At 41.1% G+C, this 25,136-nt stretch overlaps 1 protein-coding gene and 1 pseudogene across 2 annotated transcripts in view; one reads left to right on the top strand and one right to left on the bottom strand.

Annotated features, from left to right (window-relative positions):
- Positions 1-25,136, top strand: part of LOC311040125 (protein kinase C-binding protein NELL2-like) — a 104,058-nt gene that overhangs the window by 62,507 nt on the left and 16,415 nt on the right. The window contains exons 14-15 of the mRNA XM_084050207.1: positions 10,198-10,320; positions 12,235-12,330. Coding sequence (XP_083906333.1) covers positions 10,198-10,320; positions 12,235-12,330 — 219 coding nt within the window. The remainder of the gene's footprint in view (positions 1-10,197; positions 10,321-12,234; positions 12,331-25,136) is intronic.
- LOC311040126 (E3 ubiquitin-protein ligase TRIM39-like) lies at positions 6,251-8,059 on the bottom strand (annotated as a pseudogene). Its single transcript has one exon. The product of its transcript is annotated as an E3 ubiquitin-protein ligase TRIM39-like (transcript).

Below are 25,136 nucleotides of genomic sequence, written 5' to 3'. Positions count from 1 at the left end.
ACTCCAGTAAAGTAAAAGAAATACCTCAAAATTGTACTTAAGTACAGTACTTGAGTGTACAATGTACTTGAGTGTAACTAAGTACAATGTACTTAGTTACTTTACACCACTGACAGAGAGAGAGAGAGAGAGAGAGAGAGAGAGAGAGAGAGAGAGAGAGAGAGAGAGAGAGAGAGAGAGAGAGAGAGAGAGAGAGAGAGAGAGAGAGAGAGAGAGAGAGAGAGAGAGAGAGAGAGAGAGAGAGAGAGAGAGAGAGAGAGAGAGAGAGAGAGAGAGAGAGAGAGAGAGAGAGAGAGAGAGACCCAAAGAAGGCCAGAGAAACACAGAAATATGGTCAAGGCAGAGACAGAAGGGAGATAGAGAGAGAGATGTAGAGAAATTGAGTGGGAGGGCAGAAGCATTGACAATTACGGTCACTCTGGGCAACACTTTTATTGATCGATAGCCTATCTGACCAGTTTCTTCCGCCGTGATACCAAGCTAAGATATTAACCCGTTCAAATCTGGGAACGCACATGTGGCACTTTTAGATTTCTTTGGCTATTCATAAAATAGCAGATATGCAAGCTCGTACGCGGCACAGTGTATGAGCTTGTAGATTTGCTATTTTTAAAATCATAAAAATGTGTACAAGTCTTTGAATATATATACATACATACATTTTAACTCAAATCTTTGCTTTTGGGGGTCCCTGGAACAAAATATTTTGAGATGGGGGGGGGGGGGGGGGGTTCCGCGGCCAAATACACATCATTTTAGGGGTCCTTGACATGAAAAAGTTTGAGAACCACTGATTATAACATGTTTAAAACAAAAAAAAAAGGATTTAGAAGACATTTGTAGAATCCCCCAGAAGCAAAGACTTGAGTTACAAATGTTCGCTTTGAAAAATATATATATTCAAAGACTTGCACAAATTGTCACAATAAAAAAAATAAATAGCAGAGCTTGTAGATCTGCTATTTTTGAATAGCCAATGAAATTTAAAAAAAATACACAGATGCGTTCCCGGTCTTAATGGGTTAAAAGCGCTGTTGCGCTGTGCTGCTGTGCCTAGAAGCTAATAGAATTTGTACGAGCCAATATCCCCCATAATACTGTAGGGCGCGCGAAGATTAGATCTTAACCTTGCGTTTAGAGCGCTTAAGCGTTCCTCCTGGCTGGCCCGCCGTCGCGGAGCTAATATCCGCTATGCAATCATGTTGCCATTCGCAAGGAGTTGCCAGATCCCGATTACTGTATAAGTGTACACAGGAGACGTTTTTTTGCACTGGTGTAATTATGTTGCAGAGTCAGACCCATTCAATAAGAATCATTAGCGAAATCTGCTAATAATCTAATCTAATAATAATTTGTGTGGCCACACACTGCAGTTTTACTCCAATAAGCAAACTAATTATTGAAATAAAGTACAGTTTGTATGTTTAGCACAAAACCAAAGATTAGTTCATTATACGTAGACAATGGACGTTGTGATTATCGTCTTTGTCGGGTGAAAAAACATAGAAATACCATTGGTTAAATATTTATAAAACCCACAGACTTACTGTTTCACTTTCATGTATTTTTTAAGTAAATAGCCGATCTGCATGCTCTCAATGTAGATCAGCAGCTTTACAAGCTCACAACGCTGTCCTATAGACCCTTTAACCCATTGAGGCCGTAAACGTATGTTGCTATATCAGTGGTTCTCAGACTTTCTCATGTCAAGGACCCCCAAAATTATTTGTATTTGGCCGCGGACCCCCATCTCAAAATGTTTTGTTCCAGGGACCCCCAGAAGCAAAGATTTGAGTTACAAATATTCGCTTTAAAGAATAAATATTCAAAGATTTGCACTCAAGATTTTCTTGATTTAAAGAAAATAGCAGATCTACAAGCTCGTAGCGCGGCACGCATATCTGCTATTTTTGAATAGCCAAAGTGTAAAATAGTGCTTTTTTTTTTAGCTCAAATCAAAAAAATGACACAGATGCGTTCAAGGTCTTGGGTTAACAGACGACGTCACACTGGCTCCAAACGTCACACTGGTTCCAAATGAAACCCATTCTGTCAGGTCTCGCTAGGACGCGCAGCACTAACCAACACACGAGGGGGTCGGGGTGTGCTGAAACCAGCTCACCCCGAAACAACAGGTTGAGAATTGATTGCATGAAACAATCACTTGTGCGTCCAGTCTCAATGTTGGTAAACAAATAATTGGTCTATTATTATTCTCTAAGTATAAATCTTAGTTTAGAGGCCTGTAACAGATTGTCTTCTGGCTGAGGAATAGGGTCTAATGAGGGACAACAGTCCCGGCGTTTACAAGAATAATAATAAGGGACGCTCTCACTCACTCGCTCAATTCAATCTCACTAGCGATTAATATGCACTAAATACACTAAACAATCTAAAATAACTGGCCAAAAAGTGTATTTTAGACCTGAGGTGGGGGCTCAGAGTGTTCCCACTTAGTAGAGTAGGCTTTCTACTCCATAAAACCGTCTTTGTTTTGGTGAGTAGCAAAAGTGTATTTTTTATTTTTTACTACAGACGAGAGGCTGCACTACCGCGGTGCGAGGGGAAAGAATGGAAAGTACCATACAGTACGTACGTTAAGGAGAACTCCTTCTAACGCTATGGACCAGAGCTCAATCAGGGCATAACTCTAACCCATAAACCAAACCTCTAAATGAGCCCATATGCTATACCTAAACCCTTCCTAATTGTAAGCCTACTTCCCAAATCTGTTTTAACCATAAAAACAACCATTAGTCTTGTGAGGACCAGAGAACGCTTTCTCACAACGTCTGTTTCTCGAAACTTACTGTACTTCTGGGAACCTTTGGCCCTCACAAGTAATACAAGTACACACACACACACACACACACACACACACACACACACACACACACACACACACACACACACACACACACACACACACACACACACACACACACACACACACACACACACACACAAAGCAGTGAGGTTGTGACAGTGTGATCTAATTAGTCTTGTTGATGCCGAGCCGCTTGTGACAGCAGCCAGCATGGGAGGATAAACAGCTTCACCCATCTCATCTCCTACAATATATGTGTGTGTGTGTGTGTGTGTGTGTGTGTGTGTGTGTGTGTGTGTGTGTGTGTGTGTGTGTGTGTGTGTGTGTGTGTGTGTGTGTGTGTGTGTGTGTGTGTGTGTGTGTGTGTGTGTGTGTGTGTGTGTGTGTGTGTGCAGGCATGCATACATGTGTCTGCATGCCAGAGCAGGTAGTCTGTGCTAATGACGTGTGTGTCAGTGCACGGGAGCCGCCAGCTTTGGCTAACAGCTGTTAGCCGTTTAATACATTATGAGTTCACAGTGATAACTGCGGTACATGAACAGAGACATTATGAAATTCATAGCTTTCCACTATAATACTGTAATACTGTTGTAATGGCTGGTGCATTTCTGCCGGGAGCATAAGCCATGACAAGGGCTGTCGACAGGAACACTCTTATTTATAACACAATGTCAACACAAACTCAACTCCTACACACCGAATGGAGGGAGGGAGAGAGGGAGGGAGGGAGGGGATGATAACATAAATGATAACATAGCATGACAGTGAGACATTTCACTCCCATATATTCCCATGTTGAATAAAAAATAACCACTTAAATTTTTGCCAGAAACAGACTGTATCACATATGAGTGACTGACTATCACAAACGGTGCAGAACCCTCCTCCCTGACAATATCGCAGAGACAGTTTGTTTATTTTTGGACCACAATTCTTATATGAGACGATTCTAAGATGACCCAATGTTATTCTCCATAGAGAAATGACTTTACAAACCAGGGGATGAACGAGTGACGTCAGGACCTCTGTACTCTACACAGTAGCAAACGACTGAAAACTATTTTTTTTATCAATTCTCTTCTCTTTTTTTACGTGCCCTCTGCTCTTTGCATCGCGATGTATCTTTTATTAAATCGATTTAAGTTGTCACCAGTTTGAATCGATTTACGATAAATCGTTACGTGCCATATTTCCTAGTTGCAACGCATTGTGAGCCTAAGAAGATATTTGGAGTAGACGGTAGTGTTTAACTAATTCGGCGGAAGTAACATTAGCGTTTTCTCACCATCAGTTGATGCTTCATATCCATATGAGTCAAACCGCCGGGATCATTTGTTTATTTTTGAAACACAGTTCTTATTTGACGCGATATTAAATACGTCTATGGGGATTCAGAACGGGTGTGGAAAACCGCGACCCAGGTAGGATGTGTAAACTACGTCAGACTTCGGTGCTCTTTTGAAAAGATGATAAGAGTAAACACAGTAAAATAAAATAAATGATTTTTTTTTCGGTCATTTAATAATTTTGTGTTTAAAAAATTGTGAAAAAACATATCGTGGGCCTAGTATCGTGATTTGAATCGTATCGTGAGTTGAGTGAATCGATACATGCCTAGTTGCAACGCAACGTTGAATGATTGCCCCAGCATAGGGATGCTATAGGGTTCATGTGGTTAATCTGCTTTGAAAAAAGATTATGTTATTGTCAATCAGTCATCACACTTACAATGGTCTCCATTTTCTTCTGCCTGCCCCTTGGTGTTGGTGCAATAAGGGCTGTCAATATACACCTGCCCCCCCCATAGTTTAACCCATTAAGACCTGGGGTGATTCTTTAAAAAAAATCTAAATCATAACAGTTTTTGAAAAACAATCTAAAAAATGTTTTTTCAAGATTTTCCAAAAATAGCAGATCTATAAGCTCATAGCGCGGCACTCGGTGCCGCGCTATGAGCTTGTATATCTGCTATTTTTGAATAGCCAAAGAAATCTAAAGTGACACTGATGCGTTCCTGGTCTTAATGGGTTAATCAGTGCACATGATCCTAGTATTATTTATGTTTATAGATTTTTTTTTGCAGAGCATGCAACACAAGACAGGGGTCTTTTTTTCAGCTCAAGGGTGTTTTTTTTTTACTTGCGACCCCTAAAATAAGTCCATGTTTAGTTAAACTCTACTAGGGGGTCCTCAGAGTTACAACACAGAGGCTGCCAAATCTTTGGGTGATAGCAACTTTTTGTTTTTTTTAACCACTTCAACCCTGTAGCATCCCTATTCTGAGAGGAACATCAGTCGAAAATAACAGATCTACAAGCAGCCCGCCAAGAAAAACAAAATGACCCCCCCCCCCCAAAAAAAAAAACATTCTAAAAGGCTGCCATATGTTAATGGTTTTGGGACAAATTAATTTAACTCTACTCCAATAAATTGTAATTAATATTTACCATTTGAGTACATACAGTAGCTGCATTCTTGTACTGGCATGTTTTATGTTTATAATGTAACAGTGAAACAGTCTGCCTTGAGGCCATATGTATAACATAATGCAATATGTTTTCATCAGTGACCTTAGGAGTGGTGCATATCAGTTAAGATAAGATACTGTCTAAATGTATAGACTGTACAATCTACTGTGTTAATTCAACCCTGACAGTGTACAAAATGGAACCAAAATTTGGTTGCTAACTATCAATCATTTAGCTGGGGACCCATGATGAAGGACTCCTGGTGGTCCCAAGACCCCACATTAATATCGAGGATTGTCCTGTTGGTGACAAGCCCCATAATTCAACCAACTCTTTGTATAGTCTCATCAATGAATTAAAACTTAAAGCCTTTAATTTAACATTATCATACAAAGTAGTATGCAGTGTGTTTCAAGAGCCGTTTTGTTTAAATTGGTCAATTAAGCACTGTTGAAACAAAAAGGGTGTATGAGATTAAAATATTTTGTTAGCTTTTTATACACCGATATGCGTTACATTCTGGAATATGTTTTTAGCACAATAAATACATGCCTGAGTATAAAGTCAGACTGCACAGGCATGTTCACATAAATACAGATTACTGATTTTATTTTGAACAATAACAGTTTTCGATCTTCTATAAAGGATTACATGCAGATCAAATAATCATTACCATCAGTATCATTGCAGTTGTTGAATTAACTACTCTGTGACTGCATTACAGTACATCATTGTCAATGAAATATTTTCAATTAATCTATTTTCCAGACATATTATTGAAACAAATGGTTGAGTTTAACAGTCAATTTGAATACCTTAAAATGAGCAGTACAACAACATATTTTACCAAGAAAGAAGACTTGAAGTGATTTCAGAAGTTTTCACCCCCCCCCCCCCCTTTTTTTAAATAATTTGTACCCGTCGTACTATAGGGTTCCATGGGGAACTTTGTTTGCTGTATTACTAACATGCTGCATGAACACATTTATTGTATTTCAATACAAATCATCTTTACTTAACATTTAACAGTTGAATGGCTTTGAGAGTTGATGAAGAAACCCTTAAATTCACCCTTACTGTCTTAAATGAAAACGCCCCTTTCCTTGTAAAGCTGAGGATTAGTCTAATCTGTGTGATTGACAGGAGAGATGATCAGAGGAGCGGCATTTTTACCATCAGTATTACGACCAGGAAAGAAGAATGGATAGAGCTTCTCAGTGAAGGTGCATCCAGTGAAAGAGTAGAGATGAACTCGGGTCTCTGCATCATAAAAGGAGACCAGACCCTCCTCGTAATCCACAAACACTCCAACTTTCTGGACCTTCTCTCTTACAGGGAGGATGACAGAAGGGCTAGCATGAGCCTGGTACTCATTTGTAGTCAACCATACAGTCCAGCAACCCTCACCAGGGGTCAATGTGCTTTCACCTTTCCTGTCGATAGACTCTCTGACCACTCCTACACCCCATTCAGTCTTCTCTTTAACCTGAACCTCATAGTAAAATCTTCCTGAGGAGAAGCTTTGTTTTCCTAAGACATTGGCATAGAGAGAGAATCTCTCTGTGTTGTCTGGGAGATTCTTCCTTACATTTCCACGACTCACTTGTTTTCCATCCTCAGACAGGATGAGTTCACAGTGTGCTGTATCAGGGTCCAGAGTAACATCCACTGCATATTGCTGGATTCTCCTCAGCTTAGCATCCTCCAGCTGCTTCTCCATCTCTTTACTGAGTGTCTTCTCCAGCTGAGCCACAGCTGTTCTTACAATCCCCACATATGAAGACTGAGGGACATTGACCTTTGTCCAGTCCTTGGTGGGTGGAGGGGTGTTGATGGATGGGACTTTCTGGAGGAAGTGGAGGTGGTCTTCGGTTTGTGAAAGCTGCTTCAGTTCAGAGCTTCTCTTCTTTAACTGAGTGATTTCCTGTTCCAGCTCTTTAATGAAGCCTTCAGCCTGTTTCTCTGTTGTTTTCTGATTCTCTTCAATCACATCAATCAGCTCAGCCTGGCTTTTCTCAATACAGCTAATCAGAGAAGTGAAGACCTGCACACTGTCTGCTATCTCTCTGTCTGCATCTTTCTTGCCGAGCCCTACTGAGTGTTTGACCTCCTGAATCTTCATTTGTCTCTCCTGGATCATCTGCTAAACTTCAGCCTCCGTCTTTCCCAGCTCAGCCTTCTTTCCTTCATATTCGTCTTTCAGGGATACAATTTGATGTAACCTGTGGTCTGACTCGGTGCAGAACTGACAAACACACACGTGGTCGGTTTTACAGAACAGCTCCAGAGGTCTGTCTTGTTTCTTACACATAATGTCTTCCAGGTTCTTTACGGGGTCGATTAGTTTGTGTCGTTTTAGCCCTGTGACTCTCAGATGAGGCTCCAGGTGAGTCTCACAGTAGGAGGTCAGACACACCAGGCAGGACTTCAGGGCCTTGAGCTTGGTCTCAGTACAGACGTCACAGGGCACTTAATTTGGTTCAGCAGGTTCTTGCTTGGTGTTTGTTTTAACTTTCACCTGAGCTGACTTTCTAAATTGAGCAACTATTTCAGATATGAAAGTGTTGACCCTTAGGTCAGGTTTTTTGTCAAAAACCTCTTTACAAATGGGACACTCGCACCGGTCACTGCGATCCCAGTAATGTGTGATGCAGGCTTTGCAGTAGTTGTGTCCACATGGAGTGCCGACTGGATCAGTGAACACGTCCAGACAGATGGAGCACAGGAACTGCTCTTCAGACAGGAGACTGTTGGCAGATGCCATTTTTTTTGGCCACAGCCACTATATATATTCAAAGATTTGGACAAATTTAAGACTTTTTTTTAAAATAGCAGATCTACAAGCTCATAAGCACTCTGAGCTTGTAGATCTGCTATTTTTGAATAGCCAAAGAAGTCTAAAATGACACAGATGCGTTACCGGATTGAATGCGTTAATTGCTGCTTTTTTCAACATCAAACTCATAAAAGCAGGATAATAGAATATGATCTACTACTTCTGAATAACTGCATGTACATCAGTAAAAGTATGTCAAATTCAAAGGCTAGATTAAACAAGTCTATTCCCTTCATTTAAAGGTAGGATAAGTGATTTACTTTGGTTAAAATAAGTGTTAAATAGCTCTATGTTCTGATAGTACTCATTGCTATAGAGTGTTTGTTCAGTAAAAGGAGTCTCCCATGTCTCTCCAGCTCTTTATTAAACAGAACATGCATTTTCAGTGCTGACTCCTGATTGGCTTAAATGTTGTCACCTACCTGAAAATGTACTATATTATGTTTACTAAAGAGCTGGAGAGACCCCTGTGACCGAACAAACGCTCTGTGGTAATGATTATCAGAATATAGACAGTACTTTAACCTTTTTAACAAAAACAAAAAAATTACCAAAACATATCACTTACCCTACCTATAAGTCACGGTTATTATGTTATTTTTGTAATGTACTCACCTGTATATAAGTGATTCTGCTGTAACTGCTGTAAAAGCCTGTTGAAAGAGCTTATTTATGAAACAGTCTGCCGTGGTTATAGAAGAGTTAACTTTCACTTTCACTTCACTGTAAATGAGTTGGTGGCATGCTCCACCCCAACCAGTCTGTAGCTTGGAAAGGTTAACCCTTCAGACATTTTTCTTTTCTTCAGCTGGTAGTCAATTTGCCACTCATCACATCTCAATCTCACACACACGCGCACACACACACACACACACACACACACACACACACACACACACACACACACACACACACACACACACACACACACACACACACACACACACACACACTCTCTCTCTTAATCCTAGATCCTGGCATCAGTTACTCTGTCAAATGTTTTAACAGGCTGGCAATTATGAAATACTCGAAGAAATGCTAATAAATCATAAAGCTACTCCTTGTTGTTTTGCTGAATGTCAAGTGGCTCATTTTCTACTTCTGCCACCACGAACTGGTGAAACTGTTGGTTTTCACGCAGATTAATCTGCTTTTAAGATGCTATGAAGTAATGCCACAGTGTTGTAAGTGCATCCTATTTAAAATGTATCCAGACCATTGAACTAAGATTATGCTGCTCATTGAATTTCTCTCAGTGAACATAAACATGTAATTTCTGTGCACATTTTTAAACCCTATATACGTTTGTTGACCGGTGTCCCACAGGGGTCTATACTAGGCCCCTTCCCTTTTCCAGACCGATATATTGGCCCCGACCGATATCGGTCTGGCTCTGGTCGTCTTCAGTAGAAAGGATAATGCTAGGATCTTCAACAGGGGGTCCGAGACCCTTAGGGGGTCCTCAGAGTTACTACAAGGGGGTCGCCAAACCTTGGTAGGATCTTCTTTCTTTTTTTTACATGAACCACTTGTCTCCATTTTCTGTGGAACATTAACTGAAAACAGCAGATCTTCAAGCTCACAATGCCTCGCGCTGCGGGGCGTTGTGAACTTGCAGATAGGCTATTTTCGGCAAAGAGGTTTGGTGTAGAGGGAAAAAAGAGCAGACCAAGTACAGAGCCATAGGTCAAGTTTACTAAGTATAGGGTTTAAGTGGCTAAATGTCTGAAATAAAAAAACATACATTTACACAACACTGATGACAGTGCTGTCAAACAAGTCTATGATGAAGCTATCAATTAAATCTATGAAAAAGTTTAATTTGCAACACAATTTTATACAATATGTAGTGGGGGGCGGGGGGCGGGCAGGGGGTCCCTGCTTCATCTTCCTGTACATTATATGTACAGTATATTATACATGGCCTGGACAGTAAATTGTTGTGCTGCTCAGCCATGCGTGTGTCATGTGTGTGTTTAGGAATTGACATCCTCTCTCTCTCTCTCTCTCTCTCTCTCTCTCTCTCTCTCTCTCTCTCTCTCTCTCTCTCTCTCTCTCTCTCTCAGAGCATGACGAGTGTGAGAGCGGCAGCCACAGCTGTGACGAGAACGCGATCTGTTTCAACACGGTGGAGGGACACAGCTGTTCCTGCAAACCAGGCTTCATAGGAAACGGCACTGTCTGCAGAGGTTTGTTTATGCACACACCAGTGTTGATTTCGTCGACTAAAACTATGACGAAAAATGCTCGTCGACTACCTTTTTTCACTGACGAAAACTAAATAAAAACTAAATAAAACTAAGCTTTGATGATTAAAACTAAGACTAAATATATTGACAATTTCGTCAACAAATAAAAACTAGACTAAAATGTTACTGAGGGACGTAATTTTATATTTGGTTGCACTCGGGTGTTGCATGCTGAAAATAGCCGATCTACAAGCTCACAACGCGTCGCAGCGCGACGCGTTGTGAGCTTGTAGATCTGCTATTTTCAGGATGCAACCAAGTGTAAAATCAGCCATTACGACGCCATCAAGGCAGCGCCAAAATACATTTTAGTCGACTAAATCAACTGTAGATTTAGTCGACTATAAATTTATGATATTTAGTCGACTAAAACTAGACAAAAACTAAAACATTTCAGATGACTAAAATATGACTAAAACTAAATGGAATTTTATTCAAAAGACTATGACTAAAACTAAATCAAAATTTGCTGACAAAATCAACACTGGCACGCACGCGTGCACACACACACACACACACACACACACACACACGCACGAGTATGCACACTCACACTCATTCATTCACTCTTATTCAAAAACATGCTTTATGGCTGCAACTGTTGATTATTGTCGATTGTTTTTTTAAATATATTTTTTGGGTCTTTTCTGCCTTTATTGGATAGTACAGTGTGTAGATTGACAGGAAATGGGGGGAGAGAGAGACAGGGAGTCACACACAGCAAAGGTCGTTAGGCTCGGGAATCAAACCTGTGACTCGCTGAGCATTAGAGCCTATATGGGCCCTATTATGCACGTCTTAAATCCACGTCTTAGGCGGTAATTAGGTAATAACGCCACCATCTTATGCACAAGGCCAGGCTAGGCCTATGCACATGCGCAAGTTGCGCTGAATGCAAACACTAAGACACTAAGACATTGGTTCTCAAAGTGGGGTCCGGGGACCCCCAGGGGTCCTTGGGGGGGTACCAGGGGGTCCCCAGCATTTTTTTTTAATATAGCGTCACAATCATCTTAACCACTTTATCCATATTTTATACCTTGGCTATTTTTGAAAAATCTTGAAAATTGGTGCAAATCTTTGTATATATATTTTTTTAAAGCGAACATTTGTAACTCAAATCTTTGCTTCTGGGGGTCCCTGGAACAACATATTTTGAGATGGGGGTCCGCGGCCAAATACGTATCATTCTGGGGGTCCTTGACATGAAAAAGTTTGAGAACCACTGCACTAAGACACTAAGGAATAAGACTCGCCAGCATATTTTACGCATGGGGGAGTGTCCATATGTTAATTAAGGGCGCAATGCGGTATCTGCCATTAGGCACCTTGACTTAAAAAGACTTACGGCATACCGCTAAGACATGGTCAGAAGTGCAAATAGAAATGTTTGGTTGTAAGGACACCGGCAGATTAAATAATCCGCCTCTTCCTCTTTCATTTACTTAAATACCTTCGGTTTTGGTCAAACTCCCCCCAACAAGAGCAACAGGAGGTTGTTGGTTTATAATTATTCACAATGAATCTATGGATTTGATGATAACTCCCGTGGTCGCTAGTTTGAACTGGAGTCGTGGGTCTAATCACTTTATGTTCCTTTTTTTTTCTGCTTCACTTTGCGTTCTCGTTTTGGGACGATAACGCTCGTTGTTCGTTGCGGGCTAGATACAGAGGGTGAGAGAGAGAGAGAGACAGAGAGAGAGAGAGAGAGAGAGAGAGAGAGAGAGAGAGAGAGAGAGAGTTACTGTAGTAAACAGAGTTAAAGTTGTGTTCCATCTGCAGCATCATTCTTATTACATGACATCTGTGCAGTCTCCATAACAACTGAACGTGTGTGTCCCCCCCTGTCCCCAGCTATGTGTGATGGTGTGTGCCAGAACGGGGGCTCCTGTGTGTCTCCAGACATCTGCATCTGCCAGCAGGGCTACACGGGGAGGAGGTGTGAGTCAGGTAAGCCTCCCGTGTCACTTCCCCTTTGCGCTGCCCCTCTGCTGGCCAATAATTCATTTTATAGAACACGTCTAAGCCTGCCCAAGAGAAACACAGCGCACACTGTACAAAATAAATCCTGCGTGGTGCGCTCAGCAGAGCCAGCTAAGCAGCCATCTGCTGGGTGAAGCAGACAGGTAATTTCCCCCCACCCCTGGGGAGCGTGTGAGTCTCTGTGCTGTTGAGCTCTTTGCAGATGAGATGAGACTTTACAGAGAGCTTTGTTGTGGAACTGGTGAGAATGGGGGGGTGGGTGGGGGGGGGGGGCTTTCCCAGGGCAGATGTAGTCATTTCTACTCCCCGCTCCTTCCACTGAATTACCCATTACTCTATTGGAAGACAAATAAATAGCGGGGCAGTGTCTGTAAACTGCCGATACAGACCGGCAGAGAGCTCAAAGCACATCACAGGTATTGAGAGAGACATTCATCATTTATCAGAACCGTTTCAAATGCGCTCTTAATGTGTTCTTACCGTCAACCGTCCGTCTTTTAAAAAGCCTTACATTCATATTGATTTAAAAAAGGCAGTGAAGGGATTAAATTGCATTGAATTCATTTTTGAAAGGTCTCAAATATATATTTTTTATAGGCGATGTAATCCCAATATGACTATATGACTATAACAGAATTTTGCCAAGTGATACATTTAAAGAAAAGTAAATATCTAATAATATAGCATCCACTGGTTTCTTGAATGCCATAACAACTTCTGTGAGCTTCATTCTTCACAGTATTGCATGTTAAATGGAGTAGAGCGTATTTTTAAAACTTTTCATTATTTATTTTCGTTGGTAAATTTGGTCTTAAAGAAGGCAATTTGCGCAAATCTTATATATATATTTTCTTTTTTAAACTCATTTTTGTAACTCAAATCTTTGCTTCTGGGGGGATTCTGCAAGGTGCCAATGAAAATGTCTTTGAAAATCTTAAAGACGGGGTGCCGTGATTTTCTGTGACCCCCTCCCCCCTAAAAAATAATCATCAGGTATTATGGTTATAGGAAGATTTTTTCAAAAAAGTGTACAGAAAGTGTTAAAATTATGTTTTTATGTGGACACGCCTCCAGTTCATTAAGTATACCTGGTTCTCACCTTAGCACCTCCTCCACCACCTTAGCACCACCCACCTGTACTAGTCCCTCCTCCTCATGCCCACACCTGTTATGGTGTGTTATGATAATGAGGGGTAGGGTATAATTTTACTGTGTCATTAAAGTGCTGTTTTTCTATTGGCACGTTTGACCCTCAAGGTTTCAGCCTCCAGGAAGAAACTCAAAATAGTCAGAGAATACATAAAACACCATAAAAACACCACCAGGGGGCTTGATGAAGTTCTATCAACCTCATAGACACATAAAAAAAAACAGAAAAAGTGCAAAACCATGGCACCACCTCTTTAAATTCAAGTTCCTGATACATGCAGGCTCTCTGCCTACAGTACAATTTATTGTACACATAAAAAACACGCACAACTTGATTCATGGTGAGAATTGGCCAGACTTACTCCAAGTGGCGTTAAAAATGCAGCTCAGTGCCATGATGTAAATGAGAGAAATAGACTGCAAAGCTTCCCCGGGGGATGTCGCATGTTTCAAATGACTAAGCTGCTTTATTTTTATGCATGCAGAACGCTGACTTTATAATGCATTTTCATCCACTTAATACACTATCCTCAACACAGGTTGGTCGTGAAAATCCCCTTTTTAAGGAATCAATTACAAAGGGTTTTATATGGTTGCTGTCGAGGGGCAGAAACCTCATAACTCCATGTTTAATTTTTTTTAAATGTTTTTCATCCTACAAGGTTTCCGTCCGACAGCATCGATATGTAAAATACCCCCTTAACCCTTTAAGACCAGGAACGCATCTGTGTGTCATTTTCCGATGTCTTTGGGCTATTCAAAAATAGCAGATCTACAGCTTGTAGATCTGCTATTTTTGGAAAAATCGTGAAAATGTGCGCGAATCTTTGAATATATATCATTTTTTAAAGTGAACATTTGTAACTCAAATCTTTGCTTCTGGGGGATTCTACAAATGTCTTCTAAATCCCAACAAAAAAAAACGTATGTTGCTTTAATATCAGTGGTGCTTAAAACCTTTTTCACGTCAAGGACCACCCAAAATGATATGTATTTGGCCGCGGAGCGGGACCCCCATCTCAAAATATCTTGTTCCAGGGACCTCCAGAAGCAAAGATTTGAGTTTAAAGACGTTTGCTTAAAAAAAAAACATATATTCAAAGATTTGCACACATTTTCGATCACGATAAAAAAAATAAATAGCAGATATACAAGCTCGTAGCGCGGCACTCCGCGCTACGAGCTTGTATATCTGCTATTTTTGAATATAGCCAACGAAATCTAAGAAATGACACAGATGCTTTCCCGGTATTAATGGACTAAACAGCCCCTGTATATGTGATTATAGGGTGGTTTTCCAGAGGCAGGTTTCTGCTCCCCCCTATAGCTGTCACAGCCAGGAGCTCTGCATGGAGAGAACTCCCCCGATTACAACCAAGTGTAGAAAAACTGCACGTCAGCAATCGCAACTTTTTCTCACTGGCTAAAGTTATAGCTTATACGATAATAAATAGTCATCAAATGAGCAATAAAACTGTTTTTTTTTAATACAGTTGCACATTTCCAAAAGCAGGTTTTATTAAGTGCTTTGCTGGGTAAAAGCGACAAATAACAGGAATCATGAAAGTGTTGATTATAAAAACGTAGCATCCATCAATGCAACTGTAAAACCTTGGGGTTTGAATCCTCTGCGGTGCCTCTGAATTCAGTGGTGTAAAGTAACTAAGTACATTTACTGAAGTATGTACTTAAGTACAATTTTGAAGTTGTTTTACTTTACTGGAGTATTTATAATTTTCAGTACTTTTACTCCACTACAATTATTTGAAAACTTTAGTTACTACTGTAGTTACTTTGTAGATTTTGATTATTATTACAAAACTTACATTAACCACTTCAGCCCTATATACATTTCAGCCATTTGAAAATAGCCGATCTACAAGCTCACAATGCGTCGCGATGCGACGCATTGTGAGCTTGTAGATCGGCTATTTTCAAAAGATTGATGAGACTTTTATAACCGGCGGTGAGCACAGGCCACTAAATGCTCCATATTGGTGCGAGGACCTGAGTTTGAGTCTGACTCCCATGTTGCCTCTCCTCTCTCTGCCAAGGGTTTCCCGTCTCTCCATATACTCTCCTCATGCATACTACACAATGGCAAAATATGCAAATCTAGAAATGTGTGCGCTGTTGGCACTCTGGTGCAACTTCCCACCATCAGCTCTGTAAGATGAGGAGGCCGTTTTTCTAGCCTCAAATGAGCACTGATGCTTCTATAAAGCAATTCCTTGAAACACACACACGCACACACACACCCGCACACGCACGCACGCACGCACACACACACACACACACACACACACCCACCCACCCACCCACCCACCCACCCACCCACCCACCCACACACACACACACACACACACACACACACACACACACACACACACACACACACACACACACACACACACACGCTCGTTGTTACTCACACTTACATGTGGAAGCTGCCCAGTACAACAGCTGTTTTACTGTTGGCCAGTTGAGAGCACCTCCTCTGGCGGGTTAAGTGCCTTGCTCAACGGCATCACGACGGTGCCTCTTCAAGGAGCGGAGAGTGCTTCTCGTACTTTCCCCACCTTACTGTAGTTTGAAGTGGTTTGGTCTGGTTTTAGACTCTGCAGGTGTTGATGCAGAGAGGAGAGGAGAGGAGAGGTGGAGAGGAGAGGAGAGGTGGAGAGGAGAGGAGAGGAGTACTCCTTGTCACTATATCCCCTTCCACATTCTCACAAGATATCTGCGGAGCCAGCAGCATAGCTCAGCAACTTTAACTGTTTTACTCTCTCTGTATCTACCCCTCCGTCTCATTCTCTTTCTTACTTCTCCGCGCTATCTCTCTCTCTCTCTCTCTCTCTCTGTCTCTGTGTCTCTCTTTCTCTCGATCTGCCCGTCTCGCTCCGTTTAACTCCCTCTCTCATGCTTGCTTTCTCTGTCTTTTACACAGTCACACGTAGAAACACCCACGAACATACAATAATAACACGTGTGTGTGTGTGTGTGTGTGTGTGTGTGTGTGTGTGTGTGTGTGTGTGTGTGTGTGTGTGTGTGTGTGTGTGTGTGTGTGTGTGTGTGTGTGTGTGTGTGTGTGTGTGTGTGTGTGTGTGTGTGTTTTCATCTCTATGGGGAAATTAAAGTGGATGAAGGTCTTGTTTGTAAACAAATTGAGTCAACTCTCCCCCCACCTTTTCTTCCAATCGCTCAGACACTGAAGTGGTCCGTCTCTCTAATCCCCCCATCGCCCCTCAACACACACACACACACACACACACACACACACACACGCACACGCACACGCACACGCACGCACACGCACACTGGAGTATTTCCAATTTCCACTGCAATTATTTGAAAACTTTAGTTACTAGTTACTTTGCAAATATAAATTATTATATCATAAAACATACATTAACCACTTTAGCCCTGTTTTATACCTAGGCTATTTGAAAATAGCCGATCTACAAGCTTGTATCGCGAAGCGTTGTGAGCTTGTAGATCTGCTATTTTCAAACATTTTAGTACTTTTACTTTTGGTACTTTAAGTATATTTTGACGCCAATACTTTTGTACTTTTACTCAAGTAACATTTTGAGCACAGGCCTTTTACTTGTAACAGAGTATTTCTACATTGTAGTGTTGCTACTTTTATTTAATTAAAGTATCAGAGTACTTCTTCCACCACTGACACACACACACACCCACACACACACGCACACGCACATACACACACACACACACACACACACACACACACACACACACACACACACACACACACACACACACACACACACACACACACACACACACACACACACACACACGCGCAACAGGGACACAACAGGGACGTCTGGTTCATAATGAATAAAACCCATGTCTCTTTGCTTTGTATGCTGGGTCTCCTCCAACACCCTCAGTCACTTTGTCTCAGACACTCACTCTGTTCCATATGACACTAAGGTAAGGTAGCTCCACATCCATTAAATGACACTAAGGTAAGGTAGCTCCACATCCATTAAATGACACTAAGGTAAGGTAGCTCCACATCCATTAGTCTCGCCAGATGGCCGCGTTGGCAGGTTAACCCGTTAAGACCGGGACACGCATCTGCATCTGTGTCATTTTTTAGATTTTCTTTGGCTATTCAAAAATAGCAGAGGCATAGCGTGGCTCCGAGTGACACACTATGAGCTTGTAGATCTGCTATTTCATTTTTGAAAAAATCTTGAAAAAAAATCTTTAGTTTGAAAATATATATCTTTTTTTTTTAAAGCAAACATTTGTAAGTCAAATCTTTGCTTCTGGGGGATTCTACAAATGTCTTCTAAATCCTAACAGTTCTTTTAGAAAAAAACGTATGTTGCTATAATATCAGTGGTTCTCAAATGTTGTTCATGTCAAGGACCCCCAAAATGATATGTATTTGCCATCTCAAAATATGTTGTCCCAGGGACCCCCCAGAAGCAAAGATTTGAGTTAAAAATGTTCGCTTTAAAAAATATATATTCAAAGTTTTTCACACATTTTCAAGATTTTTCAAAAATAGCAGATCTACAAGCTCATAGCGTGGCACAGAGTGCCGCGCTATGAGCTTCTAGATCTATGAGCTTGTATATCTGCTATTTTTGAATAGTCAAAGTATAAAATAATGGTTTAAGTGGTTACACATGATGCGTTCCTGGTTTTAATGGGTTAAAAGTAGGGTTGTCCGATATTGGCTTTTTTACTGATAACCGATATACCGATATTGTCCAACTCTTAATTACCGATACCGATATCAACCGATACCGATATATGCGGGGATTATTGTGATTAGGGTAAGCTCAAATTTCATATCACACACACCATATACAGTAAGAACTCCTGTAACTTATTTATAAAGCAAAAAAATATATATATATATATTTTTTTTTTCTTTTTTTCAAAAACCGATACCGATATTTTCCCGATATCAATTTTTATGCTAATATCGGCCGATAACATCGGGAGGCCGATAATATCGGACATCCCTAGTTAAAAGGGAGACGTTATTAGATGTCCTCACACAGTGGCGATAAGATTCGGTTCGGAATGCGTGGAATTGCTTTTTCTTTGGTCCGTATCGATCATGTTCATATCACACAAAGCTGTACGGGTTTCAGATGAAAAGAAGCCGGCCTTCTCTCTGTCTTTGCGCGACGGAAGAAAATGTTAATTTGCCGTCTTTCATTTTCCTTTGACTTTGTCGATAAGGGCCTTTTGCTTTCATGCCTTGAAACACCCGAAGGGATTTATTCTCCCCTTTGTACGAGTCAGTCTATTGAGGATCCTCACGAGGGGTCCAATTATGTGCGGTTTGCAGGGAGGGATATATTCACATTCATGAAGGCGTCGAGGAGGCATATTGTCTGTAGCTGCAAGTTAATGTTTTAGGGGCATAGCTGGAGTTAAGTTAACTCTTTCACTGCCTGGGATTCATTAATTTGTCCGTCTCTGGTCCCCTTGCCAGTGAAAACACGCGATTTTACTGTAGCTTTTGAAAAGTCATATATAATATTCTCCGCGACTTCCGTCCTCACGGAGATCGGCTAAATTGGCCGGTCGCGATCCTCCATTCCAGAGCTGTGGCCGTTTGAATGTGGCTTGTTTTTTGAAAAACAGCAGAAAAACAACAGAATGCTGAGAAAAATGTACTTTTATAAATCCAAATTGCTAAATCATTTTAAAAAGTAATGTTAAAATACTGTTTTTGATATTTGAACACTGAGGAATTTCATTGTGTACACGGTATATGCCCCCCCCCCCCCCCACCCCATTTGCCTGCTTTGTTTATTTTTGCAATGAATGCAATCATGCTCAGAAATCTGCAATAATGACGACGAAATTGGATTGTTTCCCCCTTGAGTTGGTAATTTTTATCCCCATATTTCAATCTCTCCTCCTTTATAACAAGCCATGCAGCATCCGGAAATTCCTCACCCAGATAATAGTGCCTATTCACGGAACAACTCATGCATGTTAATGCCCTCTGGCCAGTTCCTATACCATATTTCCTGGAGTAATTGTTCTTCACCTTTCCACTCTGTCTGTGTGGAGGACGACTCTGAGTACATTTATAGGACGTCAACCTTTGGGGGAAATCATAGCTGGCTGCACAGTGAAATCCAGAGTGTTCATTTAAAGTTGCAATCCAGAACTTATCCTACATATAATTACGGAAACCTCTGTGGACAGAACCTGTCTGTTCTGCCCGGTTCTGGCTGGAGCAATTGATCTGAATTTGCACACCCAGCCTTGGCCACTAGCATATGCACCAAATGACGACGCCCGTTTTTCACTTTCCCAAAATATAAGCGTTTTTATGTAAACACAGGAGATTCGGAATTCGGGCTATGGGAGCTATGGTTATAGCCCCCCAAGCTATGGGATGAATGGTCAAACAGCACACGGCCAGTGGCCAGACGCTGCACACTCTGTTACGGGCCGTGTCCACACACACTGTCCACATTGGAGGTGCCGTCTCCCTACTCTTCCATTGAGAAATGTAGACCCTGGTGTCGGGTAGGACACCTACTGGTTGACAAGTAGTACTGCCTGAAGCTGAAGGATACTGTCTTGAAGAGCGGTCAAAATTTGGTCTCTCGACCGGGAGACCCGGTTCGAATCCCGAGCAGGACGTAAAAGCTTTAACTTTGAAGGAAGTGTGAAAATGGCTCAAGATTATCCTCACCACTCGGCTTGTGGCCAGTGTTACCAGATTTTGCGAGAGAAGTATTTTTTTTGTCGCGTGGAACATGCTACACCTACAGTACATTTCACTGCTCGTACCTGTGTAGTTAGTGACAAATACAACCTCTAAAAAAATAAAAACTCTACTGTACTTCTATAGATTCTATGGTATAAAATGAATTATTGACGATGCTGGAGGTGATGTGGTCTCTACAATAATTCAATGAAACATTAACCATGACAGGTGTCCACTTGATGGCCCCACTCACTATTGCACTACTGTGTGTGTGTGTGTGTGTGTGTGTGTGTGTGTGTGTGTGTGTGTGTGTGTGTGTGTGTGTGTGTGTGTGTGTGTGTGTGCGTGTGCGCGTCTGTGCGTGTGTGTGTGCCCAGAATATTGAGCAGTATTACCCACGGCTAATATGTCTTGTCTTGCACGCAGGCAGGCACACACACACACACACACACACACACACACACACACACACACACACACACACACACACACACACACACACACACACACACACACACACACACACACACACACACACACACACACACACACAATTTAAATGTCAGTGCCACCTAATTATATGTAACCAGATGCCTATCTGAAAGCACACACATTGCACCGCTTATAATGTCTTCATTATTGCTATGGGTTCATAACAACACGAGACCCCCGATCATCAGTCACAACCAAACAGCCCTCCAGGATATTCATTTGTAATATTATCCACTGCAAATGAATGTAAGGTAGGGATGATTATCCTCACTGTCGGGTGGAAACCTGGGTTCCTGTGGATACAATGTAGTTATTATTTAGTCTTAACACATATACTGCTAATCCCGAGATATCTCGGGACATTAAATCCACCCGTTACCTGCGTATCCCGAGATATCTCGGGATCGTCTTTTTATGTGGTTTAATAACGAAAAAAAACATTTTTGGTACCATCCTTGATTTTTTTTCCCCCCATGACGCTTCCGACCCATCCTATGAGAAAATTTCCGACAACCGTTTCCGGTTCGTTTTTTATCTTGAAAAAACTGTTTTTCCCTGGTTTTGGCTAAAGATCATGGTTTTCACACGGTTTAAAAAACGAATGGTAAGCTCCGGTTGTATTTTCTTTTCTTTGATCGACGAACGGTTATCCTCTTTGTGTTTAAAAACGATCTGATAGCCGATCGGAGGCTAAGCTAATCTATGATGGCCGGTGGGGAAACGTCACAGCCACGTCACAGCCAAACGGATATGACGTTTGCAGCCTCTTTCAGCGGCTGATATCACAGAAGAAGAAAAAGTAAAAAAAGTGTAAACATTATGAGGGCTCATACGTCCGTCGTTGCTCTTTATAAACACCATCCGATCGCGGATTTTAATGGATATATTTTTTTTGTGAACGGTTCAAAAGGCTATAAAACTCAAAAACGCTGGCAGTGGGTGAGTACCTTATGAATAAACTCTGGCAGGGAAGGACGACTTCACCCATTTTCAACCTATCTTCATATAACAGGTCCTCACTAAGGCTCATGATATCTATATATATACAATTTGAATCCTGCGCCATGTCGGTTGTCCGTATGCGACGCCAGTGTGACGGTGTGACGTAATCTGACATCACGCCAGTGTGACGTAATCTGACATCACGCCAGCGTGACGTAATCTGACATCACGCCAGTGTGACGTAAATATACAATTTGAATCCTGCGCCATGTCGGTTGTCAGTATGTACGTATGTAGCCAGTGTGACGTAATCTGACATCACGCCAGTGTGACGTAATCTGACATCACGATGAGACGGTCGTCCCGAATATGGACACAACGCCAGTGTGACGTATTCTATATATAATATACAATTTGAATCCTGCGCCATGTCGGTTGTCAGTATGTGGGTGTGAGTAATCACAAAGTGGGTTTGGGTCCTTGCAGAGGTGATGCACGTCACCTCTTTAGGTGCCTGTAAGGTGGCACTGCAAAGTGAACGACGCGTCACGCTAGACGTTCGGGCCGCGTAGCGGCCCGAACTTTTAGTAATGATACAATTATTTTCTAATCAGTCTGTGTCTCAGAGGAGGGCTGTGGACAGTTCGGAAACTACCTGTCTACCAGTGACATCATCGATGGGGAATCCAAGCTAATAGAAACTGCAGGCTTTGTATTCCTGGAAATGTGCAATGCAATAATAGATCCCATTGTTCTCGCCTTAATGCAAATCTGAATCAAAAATGTTTAATCTTTTTGGAGACAAAAAATCCTGCCTAACGATGATGTCACTGGTAGACGGGTTTCTGGACTGTCCACAGCCCTCCTATGAGACACAGACCAAGTAGAAAAAAATGGTATAATTTTATCATGAGCATTAGTGAGGACCTATTATATGAAGATAGGTTGAAAATGGGTGAAGTCGTCCTTTAAGCTCTTTCATTTCATTGGTTAAATATACAGTATATAAACCCACAGACATTCGACTTAACCTTTTTCACTTTCAAAAAAGAACAAAAATAGCCAATCCACCAGCTCACAACACGTCATATGCAGGCGCGTTGTGAGCTTGTAGATCGGCTATTTCCGCTACTTATGCACGACACACACGGGGGGGGGGGGGGGGGGGGGGGGGTGACACACGTAAAAAGTTGAAATATGGAGATACAATGTTTCTGCCCGCCTGAGACGATTCCTGGGCTGCAGTTTGTCTTAATGCTCCCACTAACGAGAGGCGAGAGGCAGCCGTGCGGGGCCAATTACACACAGCCTGCTGGATATAACAAGGGACTCACCTCACGCCTCATAAAGTTCACTGGTAGTGATGTAGGATGTCGTTTTGCATTCTGCATTTTTATGACGCCCGTACCAAGAAGAGCAGCTCGGAAGGAACGGCCATGCACAGCAAAAGCTGTGGTGGAAGAAGTACTCGGGTATTTTTACTTCGGTAAAAGTAGCAACACCACAATATAAAAAATACTCTGTTACAAGTAAAAGGCCTGTGTTCAAAATGTTATAGGCTACTTGAGTACAAGTACAAAAGTATTGGCATCAAAATACACTTAAAGTACCAAAAGTAAAAGTACTAAAATAGCAAATCTAGCAAATCACAGCGCGTCGCATCGCGACACGTTGTGAGCTTGTAGATCGGCTATTTTCAAATAATTGTAGTGGATTAAAAGTACAATATTTGCCTCTGAGATGTAGTGGAGTAGAAGTAAAATCCCTGAAAATTAGAAATACTCCAGTAAAGTAAAAATACCTCAAAATTGTACCTAAGTACAGCACTTGAGTAGTTACTTAGTTACTTTACACCACTGCACAGCAGCACGTTGTCACTGGGACTGCAGCGTTTAGGCTTTTTTATTTGTATTGATTGAATACTTTATTATTCTGAAATGTAAAACCACACGATGTACAGTCAGACATTTCGGCTAAAAGGAAAGTCCTGGGGACCTGTTTCCATTGTGGTCCTGTGTATTCAATTCATCGACATGGCATAAAAATGGCACAAAAATACATCATCATCATCAACAACAAATATAAAACACGTACAAAGGAGAAAAGGGGAATGCATATCAAACTGAAATTGAAAAACGGTTGAGAATAATTGCCCAAGGGGTCCCCGTGACCAGGAGACTCCACATGCATCCATTTGCTTCTTTGAAATACAACAGAACAGGTTCTGTCTGCGTTTCGTTGAAGAGGTGGTGCCATGGTTTTGCACTTTTTCTGTTTTTCATGTGTCTATGAGGTTGATAGAACTTCATTAAGCCCCCTGGTGGTGTTTTTATGGTGTTTTATGTCTTCTCTGACTATTTTGAGTTTCTACCTGGAGGCTGAAACCTTGAGGGTCAAACGTGCCAATAGAAAAACAGCCCTTTTGTGACATAGTAAAAATGTACCCTCCCCCTCATTATCATAACACAACAGGTGTGGGCATGAGGAGGAGGGACTAGGACAGGTGGGTGGTGCTTAGGTGGTGGAGGAGGTGCTAAGGTGAGAACCAGGTATACTTAATGGAGGCGTGTCCACATAAAACATAACATAAACATTTTAACAATTTCTGTACACTTTTTTGAAAAAAATCTTCCTCTTAGTATAACCATAATACCTGATGATTATGTTTTAGGGGGGAAAAAATCACTGAAAATCACAGCACCCCGTCTTTAAGCTGATCACATCATTCTAACGTTCCCAGTTCCATCTTAACCCATTCAATCCGGGAACGCATCTGTGTCATTTTTAGATTTCTTTGGCTATTCAAAAAATAGTAGATCTACAGTACAAGCTCATACAGCGTGGCACTCTTGTGCACATCTTTGAATATATATTGTTTTAAAGCGAATATTTGTGAAATATTTTGTTCCAGGGACACCTCCAGAAGCAAAGATTTGAGTTACAAATGTGGTTTAAAAAAAATTATATGTATTCAAAGATTTTTCAAAAATAGCAGATATACAAGCTCATAGCGTGGCACTCAGTGCCGCGCTATGAGCTTGTAGATCTGCTATTTTTGAATTATAGTATAAAATAATGGTTCAAATCAAAAATAATGAAATAATGATAATAAATATAGTAATAATAATAATAATAATAATAATAATAATAATAATAGTAATAATACAATTAAGAAATAATTATAATAAGAAACAATAATAATAATAATAAAATAATGGTTAAAATCTAAAATGACACAATATGCGTTCCGCATTGAATGGGTTAAAAATGTTTTATAATAATGACTACAGCAGTGCCTATCTTTACCATCAGCCTATTTTATTCCTGTTTTCAAAGAGTTTTTTTTTCCCAATTATCTCCTATATACTTCCTGGGTTTATGTTCTATGTTTTTTAATGTATTTGTATTATCATTAGTGTGATGGTATGAGTTGGCTCCAGTGGTTTAGAAGGCAGTTGGAAAAGCGTAT

Source organism: Gymnoscopelus microlampas (assembly GCF_963454915.1).
Source record: "Gymnoscopelus microlampas genome assembly, chromosome: 23".
Taxonomy (NCBI): Eukaryota; Metazoa; Chordata; class Actinopteri; order Myctophiformes; family Myctophidae; genus Gymnoscopelus; species Gymnoscopelus microlampas.
The sequence above is the reverse complement of the archived record's forward strand: the minus strand, read 5'-3'. Positions and strand labels throughout refer to the sequence as shown.